At 34.9% G+C, this 17998-nt stretch overlaps 2 protein-coding genes across 5 annotated transcripts in view; one reads left to right on the top strand and one right to left on the bottom strand.

Annotated features, from left to right (window-relative positions):
* Nucleotides 1-3632: 3632 nt before the first annotated feature.
* LOC131160777 (G-type lectin S-receptor-like serine/threonine-protein kinase At4g27290) lies at nucleotides 3633-7014 on the top strand. Its single transcript, XM_058116662.1, has 6 exons — nucleotides 3633-4938; nucleotides 5573-5721; nucleotides 5839-6049; nucleotides 6154-6391; nucleotides 6515-6665; nucleotides 6793-7014. The coding sequence occupies exons 1-6, from the start codon at nucleotides 3633-3635 to the stop codon at nucleotides 7012-7014; spliced, it is 2277 nt and encodes a 758-aa protein (XP_057972645.1).
* An 8861-nt stretch (nucleotides 7015-15875) lies between these two features.
* LOC131160227 (uncharacterized) overlaps nucleotides 15876-17998 on the bottom strand; it is an 88823-nt gene continuing 86700 nt past the window's right edge. For 2 of the 4 annotated variants that reach the window (XM_058115662.1, XM_058115663.1), the window contains 2 exons: nucleotides 16727-16869; nucleotides 15876-16512 (listed from right to left, as the gene is read on the bottom strand). In XM_058115662.1, coding sequence (XP_057971645.1) covers nucleotide 16512; nucleotides 16727-16869 — 144 coding nt within the window. In that variant the 3' untranslated portion in view covers nucleotides 15876-16511. Of the gene's footprint in view, nucleotides 16513-16726; nucleotides 16870-17998 lie in introns of those variants that run through there. The other 2 variants (XM_058115664.1, XR_009137964.1) reach the window with 2 other exon arrangements.

Here is a 17998-nt window from a genome sequence, read left to right as displayed (position 1 = left end):
TTTATTAAATAAAATCGAGGGAAAATCTTATGCTCAACTTTCAATCTGAAAATCAAATGCACAATACAATGAGAGTTTCCTAGAAAAATAGAACAATGTATAATCACTCAAATAATAGTCACAAGGTTTGGTTTAGCAAAAGAATAAGTGTATAAGAGAGTATGGGGTTTGTATTTGAAAAAATCTCTTTCAAAAATACAGAGGATATTTTACTAATCAAAGTGCTAATCTCTTGTTAATCTGAGCAAATGAACCCCTATATATAGAGCAGGCCTATATAATAACCGTTGGGGATACACAGGGAATTATTAAAATTGTTTTAAATGGGTTTAAGAAAATCAACCTTGTTTACACCCAATTAACTGCGGTAAAATTTAAGCTAACCAGAGAGTTTCGATCAACCGAACTAAGGTTCGGTCGCCTGAATAGACACAACAAAAAAAGTCAAATTTGAACTTCCGATGCCTGAATAAGGGTTCAGTTTGCTGAGTCAAGGCGATTTTCCAAATGTCTGCGACATGGTCACTTGGTATCAAGTTCGATTTACCGAACTTGAACATTTGGTCGCCCGAGGGTATTTTGAATGTGAAGTTCGGGCATCCTAATTGTTGGAAAAAGACAGGATATTCGATTGACTAAGGATGTTGAAGTCCTTTTTGGTTCAGTCGCCCAAAATCAGGTCAACACGCTAACTCATTCAACGGTTCGGTCAACCAAGGTGTTTTGAATACCAAGGTTCGGTCGCCAGAAGCCCTTATGATTTTTATACCTTAAGTCTTATTTCAATTCAATAGTTTCACTTGATAATATATGTGATAACGAGGACTAACTTAAGTGTAAGTGCAAGGACCTAGGGTCTTTTCGAAGGTCTTTTCAAATACGCCAAAAAACCTAGTGTTACTCGAATCCCTAAGGTCCATCTATGGTCTTAAACTTATAATCCTTACATGCATGATGCACATCAATTATTACAGACCATTCCTACTTTACTATTACAGATCTGAATTAAACATAATATAAATTACAATAAAAGACTATTCTGGGTCTTTATTCTTCAAGTCACCATGTGCCACCATATGATTTTGTAAATTTGATCATGCACACAAACTCGGCAAATATTAAATAACTTGTATTTGTCATTATCGAAAACGAGATAGGACTGAAAAAGTCAACAAAAAGAGTTATTTAAATAAAAGGACCTTGTTGCATGAACTATTACCAAAATTGGGAACCCAATTGAAATGATAAAAAGGATTATCAAAAAGGACCCACTTAAATAAAAAGAATGTTATCATAAGAAAATCTCAAAAAGGGACCCAATTGAACGAAATAATAATAATAATAATAATAATAATAATAATAATAATAATAATAATAAATAGGCATAGTTAAATTTAGGAAAATGAAAATAAATAAAAGAAAAATGTTATCAAAAGGGACCCTGATTAAATTCATGGAATGAGAGGATAAATGTTATCAAAGGGACATAGTATGAATGAAATAATGAGGTTATTACGAAGGACCCTAGCTGTGCTCCATGCGTTTGCACAAATAAATGAATAAAATAAAAGAAACTCTATTAAAAAATGAGCTCATTTAAAATTGGGTGTCTATTTTTAACCTTTTTTTTTTTTTTTTTCTTTTGAGAAATTAAAGAAAGGGATCATTTGGAACAACTTATAGAAAGTACTATTATAGAAAAAATACTTATCTAAAAAGTTACTTATCTAAAAATAGTTTAAGATTACTTAATACAATTAATTTTTCAGTAAATACATTTTTTTCACAAAAAAAAAATTATTTTTCAAATCTTTTTTCTTTCTAAATAAAAAAAATAGAAAAATATTTTTTTTGAAATAAGTACATATTTAAGTGTAAATCAAATACTAATTTAAGCATTTTTCATGTTAAGTATTCATTTATTAAGACGTTCCAAACAGAGGCATAAAGACTTCAATAATTTTTAAAAATAAGAAGAATGACTATGCATATAATCTCCGTTCAAGTCAAATAGATTTTCTTTTTGTCTTGGTAGCAAATATATCATTAGTAATATACAGTGATTTTAAAAGCAACATCTAATATTTCTTTCTAGTTAATATTTCCTATATAATGTATTATCTTTTCATTTCAATTTTGAAATGATTTTCGTCCCTCATCTTTGAAATTAATATTTTATCTCCTTCAACCTAAAATTTTAGTTCCTTGATTAGTTAATGCAATTTTAAAAATATTCATTATTTATGATCCCTTTGCTCGTAAAAATTATAATAGCTGTTTCTTGAATCCTATTTATAAAAGAGCTTTTAATGTGTACAACAAATAGACATGGGTTCTTTGACTTCCAAATCTCAAATTACATGCCACATTTTTAAAATAATAATTATTTAAAAAATACCCATTAGCGTACCTCATTTATTTGCATGTACTTGATTAAAGATATGGTTATGTCAATTAAATAAGTTGCCTATTCAAGTCTCTTTGCTAAAAATAATGTATGTTGAGTATTATAAAGCAATTAATTTGATTGAGAATAATTTTTTTTTTATTACATAGGAATTTCAGCCACCAACAAACCCTTCGAACCCCTGGTGCGGTACTAAACATACGGATCAACGTCCTCCCCCTAGGTCTCGCTAATCAGGTAAAGTCCGGAATGCGGACACGGTTTCTATGCATCAGTTGAACGTTCGGCCAATCCGACTCCCGGGACACATCTCCATTACCATCCGGTCCCCACTGGCTCACAGAGCGAACTCTCACCATTCACGATCCTCACTAGTTCCATGAGTATATTTACCTTAAATTGAACCTCCGATGCTCCTTCTTACGTGCTGATACTTTTCCACCACGCCATGCCCGTGAAAGCATTTTTTTTTATCTTAATACTCAATGGAACTTTTTATTGTGGATGTTGACCTTAGTAAAGCATACGATATTGAATTTAAAAAATATATAAAAATAAAAAAAGCACCCAAAAAAACTATAAATTTATCTATAATCAATTAAAATATTACATGTTAAAATAAATACGGTCTTATGCATAACACATATGAAGTAGAACAAGAGCCTCTAAAACCTTGATGTTAGATTCGAATAATTTTGGATTAAAAAATAAAACAAAATTAAATATACAACAAACTAATTTTTTCTAGTTAAATAAAAAAATAATGCATTTATTATAATAGCTTAGATGATTTACAAGATGTATTTATTGAGTCATTTTCAAGAACAAGGCATATTCATTCAAAGTTAAGTTTGACAGATAGGCTTATCGCATGTTTTGCTAAGAAATCATCTTAATTAGTCACTATATATAAATATATATTTCTTTTTTATTCATAATCTCATATATCCACAGTGAAACGGGAATTTGTTTTTTTTAATAAAAATATATGTACAGTTCCATCCTTAACGCTCTTTTTTTGTATGCCTTAGCTCACAATATATTTTTTACTCATTCTTGCTGTGAATTAAACAATGTGGGACCATTTTAAATAAGATATTTTCTTAAGCAAAATGTTAACTATCTCATCACCAGTCCTATCTATTAAACGAACAGCTGAGTACTGCTTTTGTGAGCCTTCTCAGAAGTGTGTCCGCGTTCTCAACTTAAAACAAGGAAAGGAAAAATGAATACCCTATCTTTTCTGTTTGTGACTCTAGAATTATTCTTCATCCTCAGAAGCTCCAGAGCAGCAGATACCATCAGGCCATCCCAATATTTGAGAGATGGGGACACCTTGGTTTCCAGCGGAGGGAAATTTGAACTGGGTTTCTTCAGCCTCGGCAACAATTCCAGCAGACTCTACCTGGGAATATGGTACAAAACCATCCCAGTTCGAACAGTTGTGTGGGTTGCGAACAGAGATAAACCCATTCTGGACACCCCTGGCACCTTGACGATCAACGGCACCGGTTGTCTCCTGCTCCTCGGCCGGAATCAGAAAGTTGCGTGGTCATCATCACAACAGGCCAGAGCTACTACTAATCCAGTAGCACAGCTCTTAGATACCGGAAATTTTGTTGTAAGATCAGATGAGCAAAAAGACAGCAATTCTGAAACTGGAAGCAGTCACTATCTGTGGCAAAGCTTTGACTACATAGGCGATACTTTTCTTCCTGGGATGAAGCTTGGAACAGACTTAAAGACCGGTCTGGTCCGGCGCATGTCGGCGTGGAAGAGCCCCTATGATCCGTCTCCGGGACTGCTTAGCTTCGAGATAGAACTTAACGCTTACCCCGAAGCTCTGATGAGAAAAGGCTCAGCCAAGTTTTTCCGAAACGGTCCATGGAATGGCCTCCGGTTTAGCGGAGCTCCGGAGATGATACCGAACGTGGTTTTCGATTTTAGGTTCGTTGCCAATTCAGAGGAGGTGTACTACGCTTACCAGCCGAGCAACGAGTCTATCATCTCCATCTACAAGTTGAACGACACCTCCGGTTCTGGTATCCGTTACATTTGGATTGAAGCTGAAAAGACATGGAAAACCTACCTGTCAGTTCCGAGAGACTACTGCGACAGCTATGGTTTGTGCGGTGCGCACGGAATTTGTGTGATCGGTGATCAGTTTCCTGTTTGCCAGTGTCTAAAGGGGTTTACGCCCAAGTCGCCAGAACAGTGGAACATAATGGATTGGTCAGATGGCTGTGTGAGAAAGAAGCCGTTGGGGTGTGGAATAAAAGATGGATTTCTCAAGTTTGACGGGTTGAAAGTTCCGGACACGACGCGAACTTGGGTGAACAAAAGCATGCGTCTTACGGATTGCAGGCGGAATTGTTTGGACAACTGTTCCTGTATGGCTTATGCCAAGGCGGATGTTAGAGGAAGAGGCAGTGGATGTGTCATGTGGTTTGGTGATCTAGTAGATATGCGGCAGATTCCGGTCAGCGATCAGGAGTTGCATATTCGAGTATCGCTTTCAGAAATGAGTAAGGGCTAGTTGTTGTTTTCTCTTCATTCCTTTCTTTCTGCTTGTTTTGATTTTTAATAATAATTTGCATTTTTTGACACCGAAGGGGACCAAAGACTGTCTGAGGTGAAGATAGTAGTACTGGTAACTATAGTTTTCATTGCCGTGGATTCTGGGATCATTGTACTCTCCTATTACATGTGCAGCGCTAGGAGAAAATTGAGAGGTAAAATTCAATAGGATTCTTTGATCAATGGAAGTTTTTTACTATGCAGTGAACGGAAAATTTCAGTTTTAACGGCAGATGTCATCATTTCATCAAACTTCTTCTTTAATAAATATATTAAACCCTGATTTTTAACTCGTTTAATTATTTACGAACCATCTGGGAAGGCCTTTACAAAGCATGCTAGTTTACTCTGAAATGGTGGCCCTTTATATTTTTAACTTTTGTTTTAACTAGGTACATCATGAAATTGCCGAGTTGGATGAATTTAATCATTTGGATTTTCAGAAAGTTAAACATCTCTAGCAAGATGTCCAGCTGCATATCTTGGCCTTAACTAATGTTCTTTTGAGTACAAATATACCGACTCCACTTTCTAGTTTCATTTTTAAAAACTAACATCAAGCTTGTTTCAATACCATGGAAAACGCAGACAGCAACATAGGGAATGGTTGCAATAAAGAAATGCAAGAGGGAGACGTGGAGTTGCCAACATTTGACATCACTAGTGTAGCTAATGCCACTAATAACTTTTCAGTTGACAAGAAGCTTGGAGAAGGTGGCTTCGGACCTGTGTACAAGGTGAATTTGCAAAACATAATCTGCTGCAATTTGACCAGAAAAAAACAAAATAACCCTTTTTCTACTTTGTATAACACTATTATTTCTTTGGTTTTATGAAAATTATTCACTATCCAGGGCACATTGTTAGATGGTCAAGAAATTGCTGTGAAAAGACTTTCCTTAAGCTCTAGACAGGGTTTGAACGAGTTCAAAAATGAAGTTGCACTTATGGCCAAGCTTCAACATCGAAATCTAGCAAAACTTTTTGGTTGTTGCATCGAAGGAGATGAAAGAATGTTGATTTATGAATACATGTCTAATAAAAGCTTGGACTTCTTTATATTTGGTTTGATCTCTTAAAACTCAATGAATATTGTTAGAGAATTGTTTATGTCCTATCATAATATTAAAGATTGAATTGATTTTACTAAGAATTGAGAAATTTGGCAGATCGAGCAAAAGGTAAACTATTAGAGTGGTCAACACGTTTTCACATTATTCTCGGAATTGCTCGAGGACTTCTGTATCTTCATCAAGATTCCAGGTTAAGAATTATCCATAGAGATTTGAAAGCAAGTAATGTGTTGCTTGACAATGAAATGAATGCAAAAATTTCAGACTTTGGCTTAGCTAGATGCTTTGAAAATAATCAGACAGCGGCAAATACAACTAGAGTGGTTGGAACTTAGTAAGTTTCATAATATCATGCTTAATTCTTATTTTGAATCCTTACTGGAACTTAGTAAGTTTCATAATATCATGCTTAATTCTTATTTTGAATCCTTACTAATATTTCCTTCCAATCTTGCAGTGGTTATATAGCACCAGAATATGCTATTGGTGGGTTATTCTCAATCAAATCCGATGTCTTTAGCTTTGGTGTCTTACTACTTGAGATAGTAAGTGGAAAGAGAAATAGAGGATTTTATCACCCAAGCCATGACCTGAACCTTATTGGACATGTAAGTATATGTCAATTTCTCTTCTTCTCATGGAAACAAGTTTATAGAAAGATCAAGTTTTTCATATATTTACATTATGTACAGTATTTATAAAGGATGACAAAAAAATGGTTTTAATGTGCATTAGGCATGGAGGTTATGGAAAGAAGGCAAACCCTTGGAGTTCATTGATGATTCCTTGTCCAAGGACTTCAACTATGTATCTGAAATGCTAAGAAGCATCCATGTTGGACTACTATGCGTACAACAAGAACCTGATGATAGGCCAAACATGTCTTTTGCGGTTCTAATGTTGAGTAGTGACACTATACTGCCTCAACCCAAAAAGCCAGGCTTTTTTTTTGGATAGGTGTTTGGTGGAAGAAGTAAATTCTTCTACTAAATCCATATCATTCTACCAATAATTGTATCATTTCACAAGTATTATTGCTATAGGAATTTAAAGGATCGGGAGGTTGTAGTTTCCTTTGAGATAAAAAAAAAAAAAAAAATTCCAAGAAGAGAGCATTTGATGTGCTATATTCAAAATGACACAAAATAGATTGAGCAACTTGCAAATTCAACCTATATTGCCCCACTGAGCATACAAAGTTGCAGTAGATGGTCAACTATTTTCACATTTTCCTTAATAAGAATACAAAATGAGGCTAGGACCCATCCACTTTTTTGGAGATTGTCTTGAGTAAGGATTTTATTTAGGGAACTACACCAAAGAAGGAAAGAAAGATATCTTCAAAGGAACCACTGGGTTTTAAATGATTTTGAATTGTAAACCTTTATATAGTCTTTGATTTTTCTTACTCAAAAAATAGTTATAGAGAGATCTCAGAGTGAAATTTCCTTTACTTGATAAAGACCATGAGCATGAGTCTTCTTCTGTGAAAGAAGTTCAAACAAAGTAAATCTTGTATGGTAGTTCTTGTATAGAAGATTGTTTCTACTCCTCTCGATATTCTGATAAAGGTAATGCCCCAAAATTGATTGCCTTGACATCCTCTCAAACTTTATGTTGGCCTAATATGGCTTTCGAATCTTATTTTGATAATAACAAATAAAGGTTAATTTAACAAAGTTTTTTATTTAAGTGATGATATTTCAGGAAACCTTGTATGACAAAGTTAAAAAAAAAGGATCAAATAAATGAAAGTTCAAGATTACAAGTACCATAAAGCCATACTCCATCAACAAAGTGATCAAAAGAAAGCTTAAGAGGACCAAGATGTTCAAAGCATATTGAAGCTTAAAGAAGACTCAAGCTCAAGTCTAAGAGGATTCAAAGCAAAGACATATATATAGACTTCAAGCTTATAGTGTTTAAGTCTTAAGGATGGCTTATGTAAGTACTTCATTATAAATATCATTTTGAAATGCTTTCAAGCTCATTAGGGGCTGATATGGACTTAGAGACCTTATTTTGAAAACCCTAAAAAAAGATTTTTAAAGTAATAAAGTAAGATGGCTAAGAGTTTTGAAACTAAACTAAAAAAACATATTTTATAACTATTCAGGCGACTGAACTTTAGACCTTAGATGCTTGAAGATTTTCCTGAACTAATTTTGAACATGCAGTGTAGGTCTAGGCGCCTGACCCATGAAACCTCAAGCGCTTGACCCTATTTCAATACACTATGTTCAGAAGGCTCAGGAGACTGACCCTGAAGCCTCAGGCGCCTAACCACTGTTAACTACTATAATTTTTAAAGTTTTTAAAATTTAAATTTATATTGCTTGTGCCCCAAACTTCGTATAAACTTGGGAAGCACTCCAAGTAAATTGGTCAACATGAATTAAACACTTTTTGAGCCTATAAATATATGATTTCTCAAATCAAATCAGCACCAAGAATTGAAAATTTCAAGCCATATTGCTCTTTCTCTCTCAAAGCTCTCTTGCTTATGCATTCATACTGAGAATTGCTGAGATATACTAAGTTTCTAATCACTCTTCTCTGAGCTCAAACCTCTAAGTTACTGATTCACACCAAGAGAAGAATTCTGGTGATACAATCTTGAGCTTCAAATCTCATTCTCTTTGATATTTACTCTGAAGTATATTAGTGCTATCAATTGTAGTAACCAGTTATGTGACAACCCGAATACTAATGGGATTTAAATAATAAAGAGAAAGGGAAATGGAAACAGTAACAGAAGGAAAAAGTCGAAGCGTTCGTCGACGACATTGCACTTTGGAAGGAATAACCGAGGGGAAATCATCAGGGCTTTGTCGATGAATACAGGGGATTCGTCAACGAAGACTAAATTTCATCAACGAAGAAATACCAAGAGAGTTTTAAGCCAACTGAATTTCGTTGACGAGGACTGAATTTCGTCGACCTTATTATTGAAGGATTCATCAACAAATGACGTGGTTCGTCAACAAATCCAGTTTTATAAATATGAAAAATCAGGTTTTTTTAACTTCTCAACTAAGCAACACTCGCCCTCTCTCTCCCCCCCCCCTTTGGTTCTTTCTCCCTCTTTCGTCGATTTTGGGCCTGATTTACGCCGGATCGACAATCCAAAGTCACCACGACGCTTCTGAGGAAGTTCTCTCCAAATCTTCTGGAGCGGATCGTTGGTGAAAGTAAGTTGAAAATCATCCCTGAGTTGAGGTAAGACTTTTTAAGCCAAATTTGGTCTTGTGATAGTTATAGGAAATGATATACACGCGAAAATACTGAGGTTTAATACTAGAAATTTTTAGTTTCAAGGTATTGATCATGAAATCATACGGGGGTTAAACCAGGAAATTTTAGGAGCTTTCTCAGTAATCAGGTAAGAGAATAAACTAAAACAGTTATTTTCCATATAAATTATTATTAATTATGAGTAAATTTATTTTCAAAAAAGCATATGTTATATTTGTATATTACAGATGAAATGTACGTTTGGGAAATACTGCTATTATGTTGAAATGTATATGTATGTATGAGATGCCAGAAAATTATGATTTTAGAATAAGATGTATGATTTTATACAGCGCATGTGTGGCATGAATATTATTTTACGTGAAATGTATTATGATATGAAAGATTTTATAAGCAAAGTATGTTTTCAGGTATTATGAAAAGATATGTTATGTTATGATGATTTGACGAATACATGATAATTGATTTATTTTCAGAATGCATATACCTGAAATGATTCCAGCACAAGGCCATGTAAATATGAAATGATTTCGGCGCGAGGCCGTATTTATGATTTCGGCGCGAGGCCATATCTATGTATGATTCCAGCGCGAGGCCCTGTATATATATGAAATGATTTCGGCACAAGGCCGTATTTATGTAATGTTTAGCACGATACCGTATTTATGAAATTATGAAAGATGATATATTATCATGTACTATATGTTATCAGAACCTGGATGTTAGTTTAGTTCAGTTCAAGAGCTCGGTACCGTAACTATGTATAGATCAAATATCTATGTACAGATTAGTGCTAACCACCCCACAAAGGGGTGGGAGATGGATAATCGATGTGGCTTTCAATAGAGTGTGGACATCCACCTGACAGTTCGGACCAGGGTGTGGCGGGCCCATCATACTTACAGACATTTTTTACTCGACAGTGGTCGGCCAACCTTTGTCGGGTCCCGCCTTCGAGCTGCACAACATGTCATGGGGGGTAATACATGACATTAGCTAGCTATTCATCCTGGGTATGTTTTCAGTATTACAATTATAGCAGTTGTTTTATGTATGTTATGATTTATTAACAAATATGAAAGTATATGATTATCCAATATGATATGATGAATGTTTACAGAGTTATGAAATGTACTGTATATGTATAAGTGCCTTAAATATTCATGCTATCACACAACTGTATTTAGTTTATTTTCCCTTATTGAGAAGTGTCTCACCCCCGAACATTAAATGATTTTCAGGAAACCCAGAGAGACTAGCGGGTCAAGGCTATCGTTAAGTAATTGGAGCTTCCCTACTAGAAGGCTAAGCATTGAACTAGGATTAAAAGATTTTTGTTTAATGATCCTAGTGTTATTTTGACTTTTTAGAGGTTTTATATAGGAACAGTAATTTGATGATATTGTAAACTCTGGTATTATGTTTCATGGTTGGATGTTTGAGATTTTATGTTTACTGCTGCTTAGGTTTCCACTGTGATTGACAGGTGTCCCTGTTACCCACAGGTTCGGGTCGACTTTTTCATTTAATTTGTTACATTATATATTGAGAATTTGAGGTTGTTACAGTTTGGTATCAGAGCCTAGGATACTAGGTTCTGTATACTCTAGAGTGCAGAAGTAATAATACTAGAGTATAAGATAAGGGAGTTTGAGGTCTAGTTTTGTAGTCTAGATGCAGGACTTCCATGGTAGTTTGTGTGATTTTCTTGGGGTGACGATTTCAGGAAAGTCATTGTAAACTATCGTTGGGTTGGGTATCTAGGTTGTAGGATTGAACCTTGAATTAGGATTAGGAGAGATGAATTAATTAGGAAAATATATTATATGAGTTGGATGGTATGTATTGTGAAAGGGGTTTTGAGTTAAGTTACTTGTTTTTCAGGATGGACCTTGGTGGCAATAGTTCCCACACTAGTGGGAGTGAGGGTACTGGACCCTTAAGCGCTACGGGTAGTGATTCAGATGCAGTCTTACGTAACGTAACACAGCAAGTTATGGCAGAAATATATTCCCTCAGAAGAGGGGGTACATGAAGCTTATAAAGTTCGTACTCTTTTGTTGCAATCATCAGGATCAGAAAATCAAGAAGATATGTTACAAAATACACTCCCAAAATTTTGAAATTTGTAGGATTTTTCTAAGTATGAAAATATTATCTTGGGAGGTTTCAGAATTCATTTAGGGTAGAAAAGAATGTCAAAAATGATTTTCAATTCTCAAAATATTTTTCTCAATTTTTGGGATTTTTTATAATTAGCCCTAATTTTCAAATAGATAACATAAATAGAAAAATAAATAAGAAAATACTAGATAACCGGTTCAAATCGATCTAGTGGGTCAAACAATTCGTAGAGGAGTAAACTGGGTTTAGGTTCAAGGTTGAACCTAACTTTGGGTTTGAGTTCTCGTATTCACAACTTCATACCCAGTCTATCACATTTTAGAATGTAACCCAGGAAGGGAGAGTCTATTAATTTTACCTCTCGTCTTCCTCTCTTCCAGTCTGCTTCTCCTGTCGATGAGTCTATAGGGGTCAGTCCATAGCGTCTTTCCGAGAGTGGTCCTTGAACTTTGAAATGAAGCACTACGAAGTGATTTCTTTAGATGGGATGACCTGACACCAGTAGGACACGAGATCGGTCAACCACTTGATCTCCCGAGAGAATGGAACGGAGCCTCACCACTAACTCACAAAGAGAGAGAGACAAGCTTCACAATCTCAACAATAGAAGACTTCAATATATTCCAAAATGTCTTTTTTTTTTTTTGCTTACAATGAGAAAGCTATTTATAAACTTAGCTTGGGACAAGCATGGGAAATAAGACATAGGGGAATAATTATGAAAGGAATAAGGCATGGGGTGAACAATTATGAGGGGAATACAGCATGGGGTGAATGATAATGAAGGGGACAATGCACGGGGTGAACAATCATGATGAGAATATAGCATGGGGTGAATGATAATAAAGGGATCAATGCATGGGGTGAACAATTATGAGGGATATAAAGCATATGGTGAATGATAATGGGGGGAACAAAGCATACTTGCATTTTACAAATTAAATAATAATAATAATAATAAATAAATAAATAAATATATGTCAAGTATGGCCATATCGGTGCGGGGCCCATGAAGATGTGTGGGGCCCACAAGTCATGTGGGGCCCATAAGCCGAAAGGGGCCCACAAGCCGTGTGGGACCCATTACGATGTGTGGGGTCCACAAGCCGCATGGGGGCCCATTAAGATGTGTTAAGCCCACAAACATTGTGGTGCCCACAAGCCATGTGGAGCCTACAAGCCGTGTGAGGGTTGTAGGAATCCGAGATAGCGTCAAAGAGGGTAACGTGCACCGGATCTAAGAATCTGAGCTAGCATCAAAGGGGGTAATGTGCACCGAATGTAGGAATCCGAGTTAACGTACCAAATGGGGTAACGTGCACCGCATGTAGGAATTCGAGTTAGCGTACTAAGAGGTGACGTGCATCAGATGTGGGAATCCGAACTAGCATCAAAGGGGATAACGTGTACCGAATGTAGGAATCTGAGCTAACTTACCAAAGAGGGTTACATGCACTGGATGTACGAATCAGGGTTAGAGTACCAAGAGATGACATGCATCGGATATGGGAATCTGAGGTAGTGTCAAAGGGACTCAATTTTGAAATAAACCAGGACTCAATCAGATCCTCCTACTCCCGATTTACAAAGTCGTCTTTCTTATCATACAGGGTCTCCTCGGAAAGGCCTTATTAGAATTGGGGTGTCTACAAATATAATTTCTAATTTGCTTTAGGGACAAAAAGACAACATAGACAACACATATACTAGAATAAAAAGGGTTAGAGTACATGTGTGTGGGGCTAGGCCAACATAAATAATTCAAGGAAGTGCTTGCCTTGCATGTGTGTGGGGTTGGATTAGCTTAAATAATTAAGTGAAAGGCTTGCCTTGTATGTGTGTGGGTTGTGCATATGAATAAACAAAACAACATGGGCCATCCAAAATATTCTCATGTGCTAATTGGAGAAGTTCAACACAGCTAGGGCTGTTTTGTAGGGAGAATTAACATTCCAACATGGGCTGGCCGAGTGCAAGGATTGTGGGCTGCTATGGCAGCTTTGTCATGGAGGAAAAGCAGCCAATGGGCCAGCAAAAATCAACCCATGTGCCTATCTCAATGAGGAAGTCGGCTAGGGCAACAAAGTGGGCAAAGGAAGCAAGGGTTTTTAGAGTGTGTGTGTGTGTGTGTGTGTGTGTGGCTGAATGTGAAGGGAGTTTTGGGGAGGCAGTGAGTTTGAGGGCTGCAGCAAGCTGGGAGTTTTGGATCACCTTGTGTAATCACAAGGCCTAGAATCCTCTTCTCTGCTCTTCTCTCCTCCTCTACTCTCCTTCTTTGTTGGTACTCCTTTGTTCTTTGTTTTGGGGAATATTTTGAAGGCCATTGAAGGAAGCTTGCAAGGGCTGCGGGTTGGAATCATTGGGGCAGCCGAACCTAGAGAGGGTCCCCTCCATTCGACCACACCATGAGATCCTTTCTTCTCCTCTTCATTCTTCCGTATTTAATCTTTTAATTGCTTTAATTTCATGTTTATTTCAATACCATATTTTGGTTTATTGTTGGATTAAGTTTGTTTCAATTAAATTGTTGGTTTAAGTTTTTTTTTTGTTTAAGTTAATGTTTAATTGAGGATTTTATGGTTGAATGTTTAATTTGATTAAAGATCTCATCTTTGGTCTTTTGTCCGAAATTTCATGGTTTATTTTATTGTTTGGATGAATCATTGAATGAGTAATATTGGTTGCGTTGGTGTTACGTAGTTGTTTAGATTTTATTTGAATTCAAGGGACGTTCTAAAACACAAAAAGACTAAACTTGGTTTAGTAACAAGGTTACAAGGTGTTTGATAAATTATTCGTTAGAGCATGAACACCATTTTTGGCCATTTATTGTTAGAAATAGTGGACAAGATGATGTTGTTGGATGTAGTTTAGCTCCTTGAAGTAAGGATAATCACTATTCATTCAACACGCATTCTCGATTCCTTATAATTTAGGGACAAAAATAGTGTCAGTGAAATGGATATTGGCGCGTGAATTTTTGAACTTGTTATGTAATCATATTTTATGTTTTACTTGGGTTGTGAACATGCTGCGTTTTAATTTTATTTAGTCCATTGATTAGGTAATTTACCATCTCATACAAAACAACAAAAAGAACCATCTTCGGATCATGTCCGGAAATACCATTTCAGTATAAATACCATTTTTGTTAGTTGTAGTGCTTTAATTCTTCTCATTTTTGGATGGTAGTTAAATTTGGAATTCACTCATAAAGTTCCTATGGGGATGACTTAGGGACTTCCTTAATTCATCTCTAAGGTGTTTTTAGAGTCTTAAGTCATTTGGAATCACAAATTTTGGGTTTAAATTTGGATTTACGTAGATTTAGAACAAACTCTACATAATCCACACAAATTAAAGTCCAAAATCCAAATTTCATGTTTTCATATATAATATAAGAATTAGAAATCTTGAAAATAATAAAAGGACATTTTCGACTTTTCCTATATAAATTTGAAAAATTGAAAAATAATGTGATATTTTTGTAATTATTTAAAAATAATTGAAATAAACACTAAAATTATTTTCACAAGCAAATAGTGTCTAAACTTTTTATTATTGTTCATTTTTATTATTATTCATTTATATAATAAAAATGTCATAAAAATGAGAAATTATCTAAAAACAAAATTTGCAATTTTTATAAAAGTAAAAATAAAAAATAAAAACCATTTTCACACTAGATGTACTTTTAATTTTTGTTGCTCTATGTTCATGATAGCTGCATCCCATAGTATACCGTGTTATTTGATAATGTGATAAAATATAATTGGATAAATTGAATTGCGAAATTAACTCTTGAAATAGAATAACAAATAGCATCCAAAAGAAAAAAAAAATTGCATTCATAACTCTTTTACTATGTTTTAAACTATAATTTTAGTGATAATATTTATTAATAAAGTCCTAAAAACATATGTTGCATATTGCTAAAGAAATTAATGAAATCTCTCTTTCTTAAACATTTCTCATTCTACTCTTCTTCCTTCTTATTATCGATCCTACATTGAATGCTCAACTAGTAAGTGGAAGAGGCACGATACTCCGCGAGTAAAGTCTTTCCTCAATCATTGGGTAAAAATACTCGAGTCCCGACTGCTTAAGCAATTTATTGAAATAATTGATCCCATCTTTTCTAAAACGAAGCAACTATTACTTTTATTTTTTTAATTTTTATATTTATATTAATATATAATTATCTTATTGGTATTGATATATAACAAATTAATTTGTAAATATATTAAATATATGTATACTATGCATCATTAAATATGCAAGCTTTGAAATTCTTTTGCCTACGGACCAATCCTTTTTCAAATATTTAACATGGAAAATAAGGAAACAGAAAATATCTGCCTCACAACATTTTGCATCCCACTTCATGCTTGAATCTTAACACATGTAAGTGAATTTGGTTAGTGTTTGGAAGCATAGAATTCACACCTTGAATCAAAGATTCATGTGAATTTAAAAGGAATTTTACAATTACACAAATCTAAACTCAAAGACCTAATTCCATACTCCAAACGCAAAGTATTCATGTCCTAGCTAATCTGTTTGGCTACAGAGCAAGAGTACAAAGTGAAAGTGTAGTAGAACAGCATTCTTGATAAAATAAGCGTTCAAAGTAGCAAGGCTTCAATACCAATGAATAGGGCAGTCTTGGCAGCAATGCCACTCCTGATCACCAATAATTCCCCAAGTACAGGCATTTACACTGTTGAATTGACGCTCGTGATGATCCACAACGAGGGATGAGTAGAATCCATGATCTCGGAAGAAGGCCAATACTGAAGCAGAAACATTTAAACCACTGAATAATCCTGCTCCTCACCAATATTATAATAATCTTTAGTTTATGTTCTTTTATCTTCATGTTAACAAGCCATTGTTAATGGTTTCCCTCATACAGCTCCTGTGTCATTCCCTAAATTTTTACGACTTAGCAGGATGGGAAGTGGGAGACATGGCCGGCCTGCAGCAAGCTTGGGCTTCCTTTTCCCTGCGATTCACAACCTCAAAACTTCCCATCACAGTTTTCACCAAGTTCCACAATTTCGAAAGGCATGAAACCTGAAAATTCGATTAAATCTCATAAATAAAGGAGATTGGAAAAAATAAAGAAAATATGCATAAAAATCCATCTCTTCTTCTGACTTGCTAAAAAAAATGGGCATACCCTGCAATAGACCAACAAATACAATTAATTGTGCTAATAGAAGTAGCCAATGAAGCTGTGTCAGAATCATATAATACTAGAAAACAGAAAATCAAGCATATAGCTTACTAGTATGCGGCTTCAGAGGATCGAACTAAGCGAGCTGCAAAGGCCCCATCAAGCGAATGCTTCAGAGGATTTGAGAAATAAAAACCATGCTCAGTCACAAACTCAGGTGGCACATATTTCCCAACAGGATCTATGCAGAATTCCTGCCCAAAAAACAGTATCTTTTTTTAATTTTGAAGGAGGTACAAAATACTTAATCTGAAATGGCAAATGCAAAGAATAAAACAAATAAGGTGCAACAAGATAGATACTTACAGTATTCCTCATTTTCATTTATTGATATCTTTTAAAAATACATAAAAATATATATAAAATACATCATTTTGTTCATCAAAAAGGGAAAAAATTATCAATCATTTTGCAGTAATTATGTGGCTTTAGGCAAAGATTTATTCTACCCACTAAAAGATTTTAAACGAGTTCAATCTTATCCCTAAACATTCAGGCCTTGTGGGTTGGCTAGAATCTTCTCATGTAAAAGTGGAACCACATGGAGGTATTTTGAATAGTATTGTAGAATCTTGTTAACACAAACGACATAAACTGAAGAACAGAGAACCATATTGAACTGAATTGAACTGAACTGTTTGATGCACTTCTTTTGAATAATTGGGTAGATTTGGCTCCCAAAAGTTGCGAATCATATGGTTTAATTCAGTTTTTGGTTCTGTCATATGTATAACCAACCCAAACCATAAATGGAGAACCAAATTGAACAGACCAAACAGCTAAAATAGAACTACACTAAATTTTAAAAATTAATTGCATTTTTTGAGTAATAAAAGCAAAAGTTGAACTCTCAACTTAAAGGCTTAAATTTTAAATGTACGATGGTGCAACCACTGAACCAAATTGTGGTTATTATATTTCTTTGGATGACATACATGACATATGTTGGATCACCATCACTTAGCCTAAAAGCTTACGTTGTTAGGTTGTGACCAACTTATTATGTTAGTGTATTATATATATAGAATATGTATTATTGGACATTATGTCCAGCTACAGGATTATGTACATTAGGAGATATATAGCATGTGTTATTATGGATTATGTCGAGCTATGGGTATTACGTACATTAGCAGATATATATGATGTGTGTTATTGGGGATACTATGTCCAGTTATTAGGAGATATTTCGGAAGGGATTATGTACAGTTGTGTATGTGAATGTCTTGTATGAATAGTCTCTTAGGCCTCTAATAAACCAGAGAAATTTTCCCATACTTTGTTCAGCTAACATGGTATGTGTATTAAGACTTAACACCTCCC

This window comes from Malania oleifera, chromosome 7, assembly GCF_029873635.1.
Source record: "Malania oleifera isolate guangnan ecotype guangnan chromosome 7, ASM2987363v1, whole genome shotgun sequence".
NCBI lineage: Eukaryota > Viridiplantae > Streptophyta > Magnoliopsida > Santalales > Ximeniaceae > Malania > Malania oleifera.
Note: the sequence above shows the minus strand (reverse complement) of the source record. Positions and strands in the feature narration are given on the sequence as shown.

Coding starts and splice junctions, on each gene's coding strand:
- LOC131160777 (XM_058116662.1), top strand. CDS start 3,633: ATGAATACCCTATCTTTTCTGTTTGTGACTCTAGAATTATTCTTCATC. Junction 4,939..5,572: donor GCTTTCAGAAATGAGTAAGG/GCTAGTTGTTGT, acceptor TGGAAAACGCAG/ACAGCAACATAGGGAATGGT. Junction 6,050..6,153: donor CTTGGACTTCTTTATATTTG/GTTTGATCTCTT, acceptor GAAATTTGGCAG/ATCGAGCAAAAGGTAAACTA.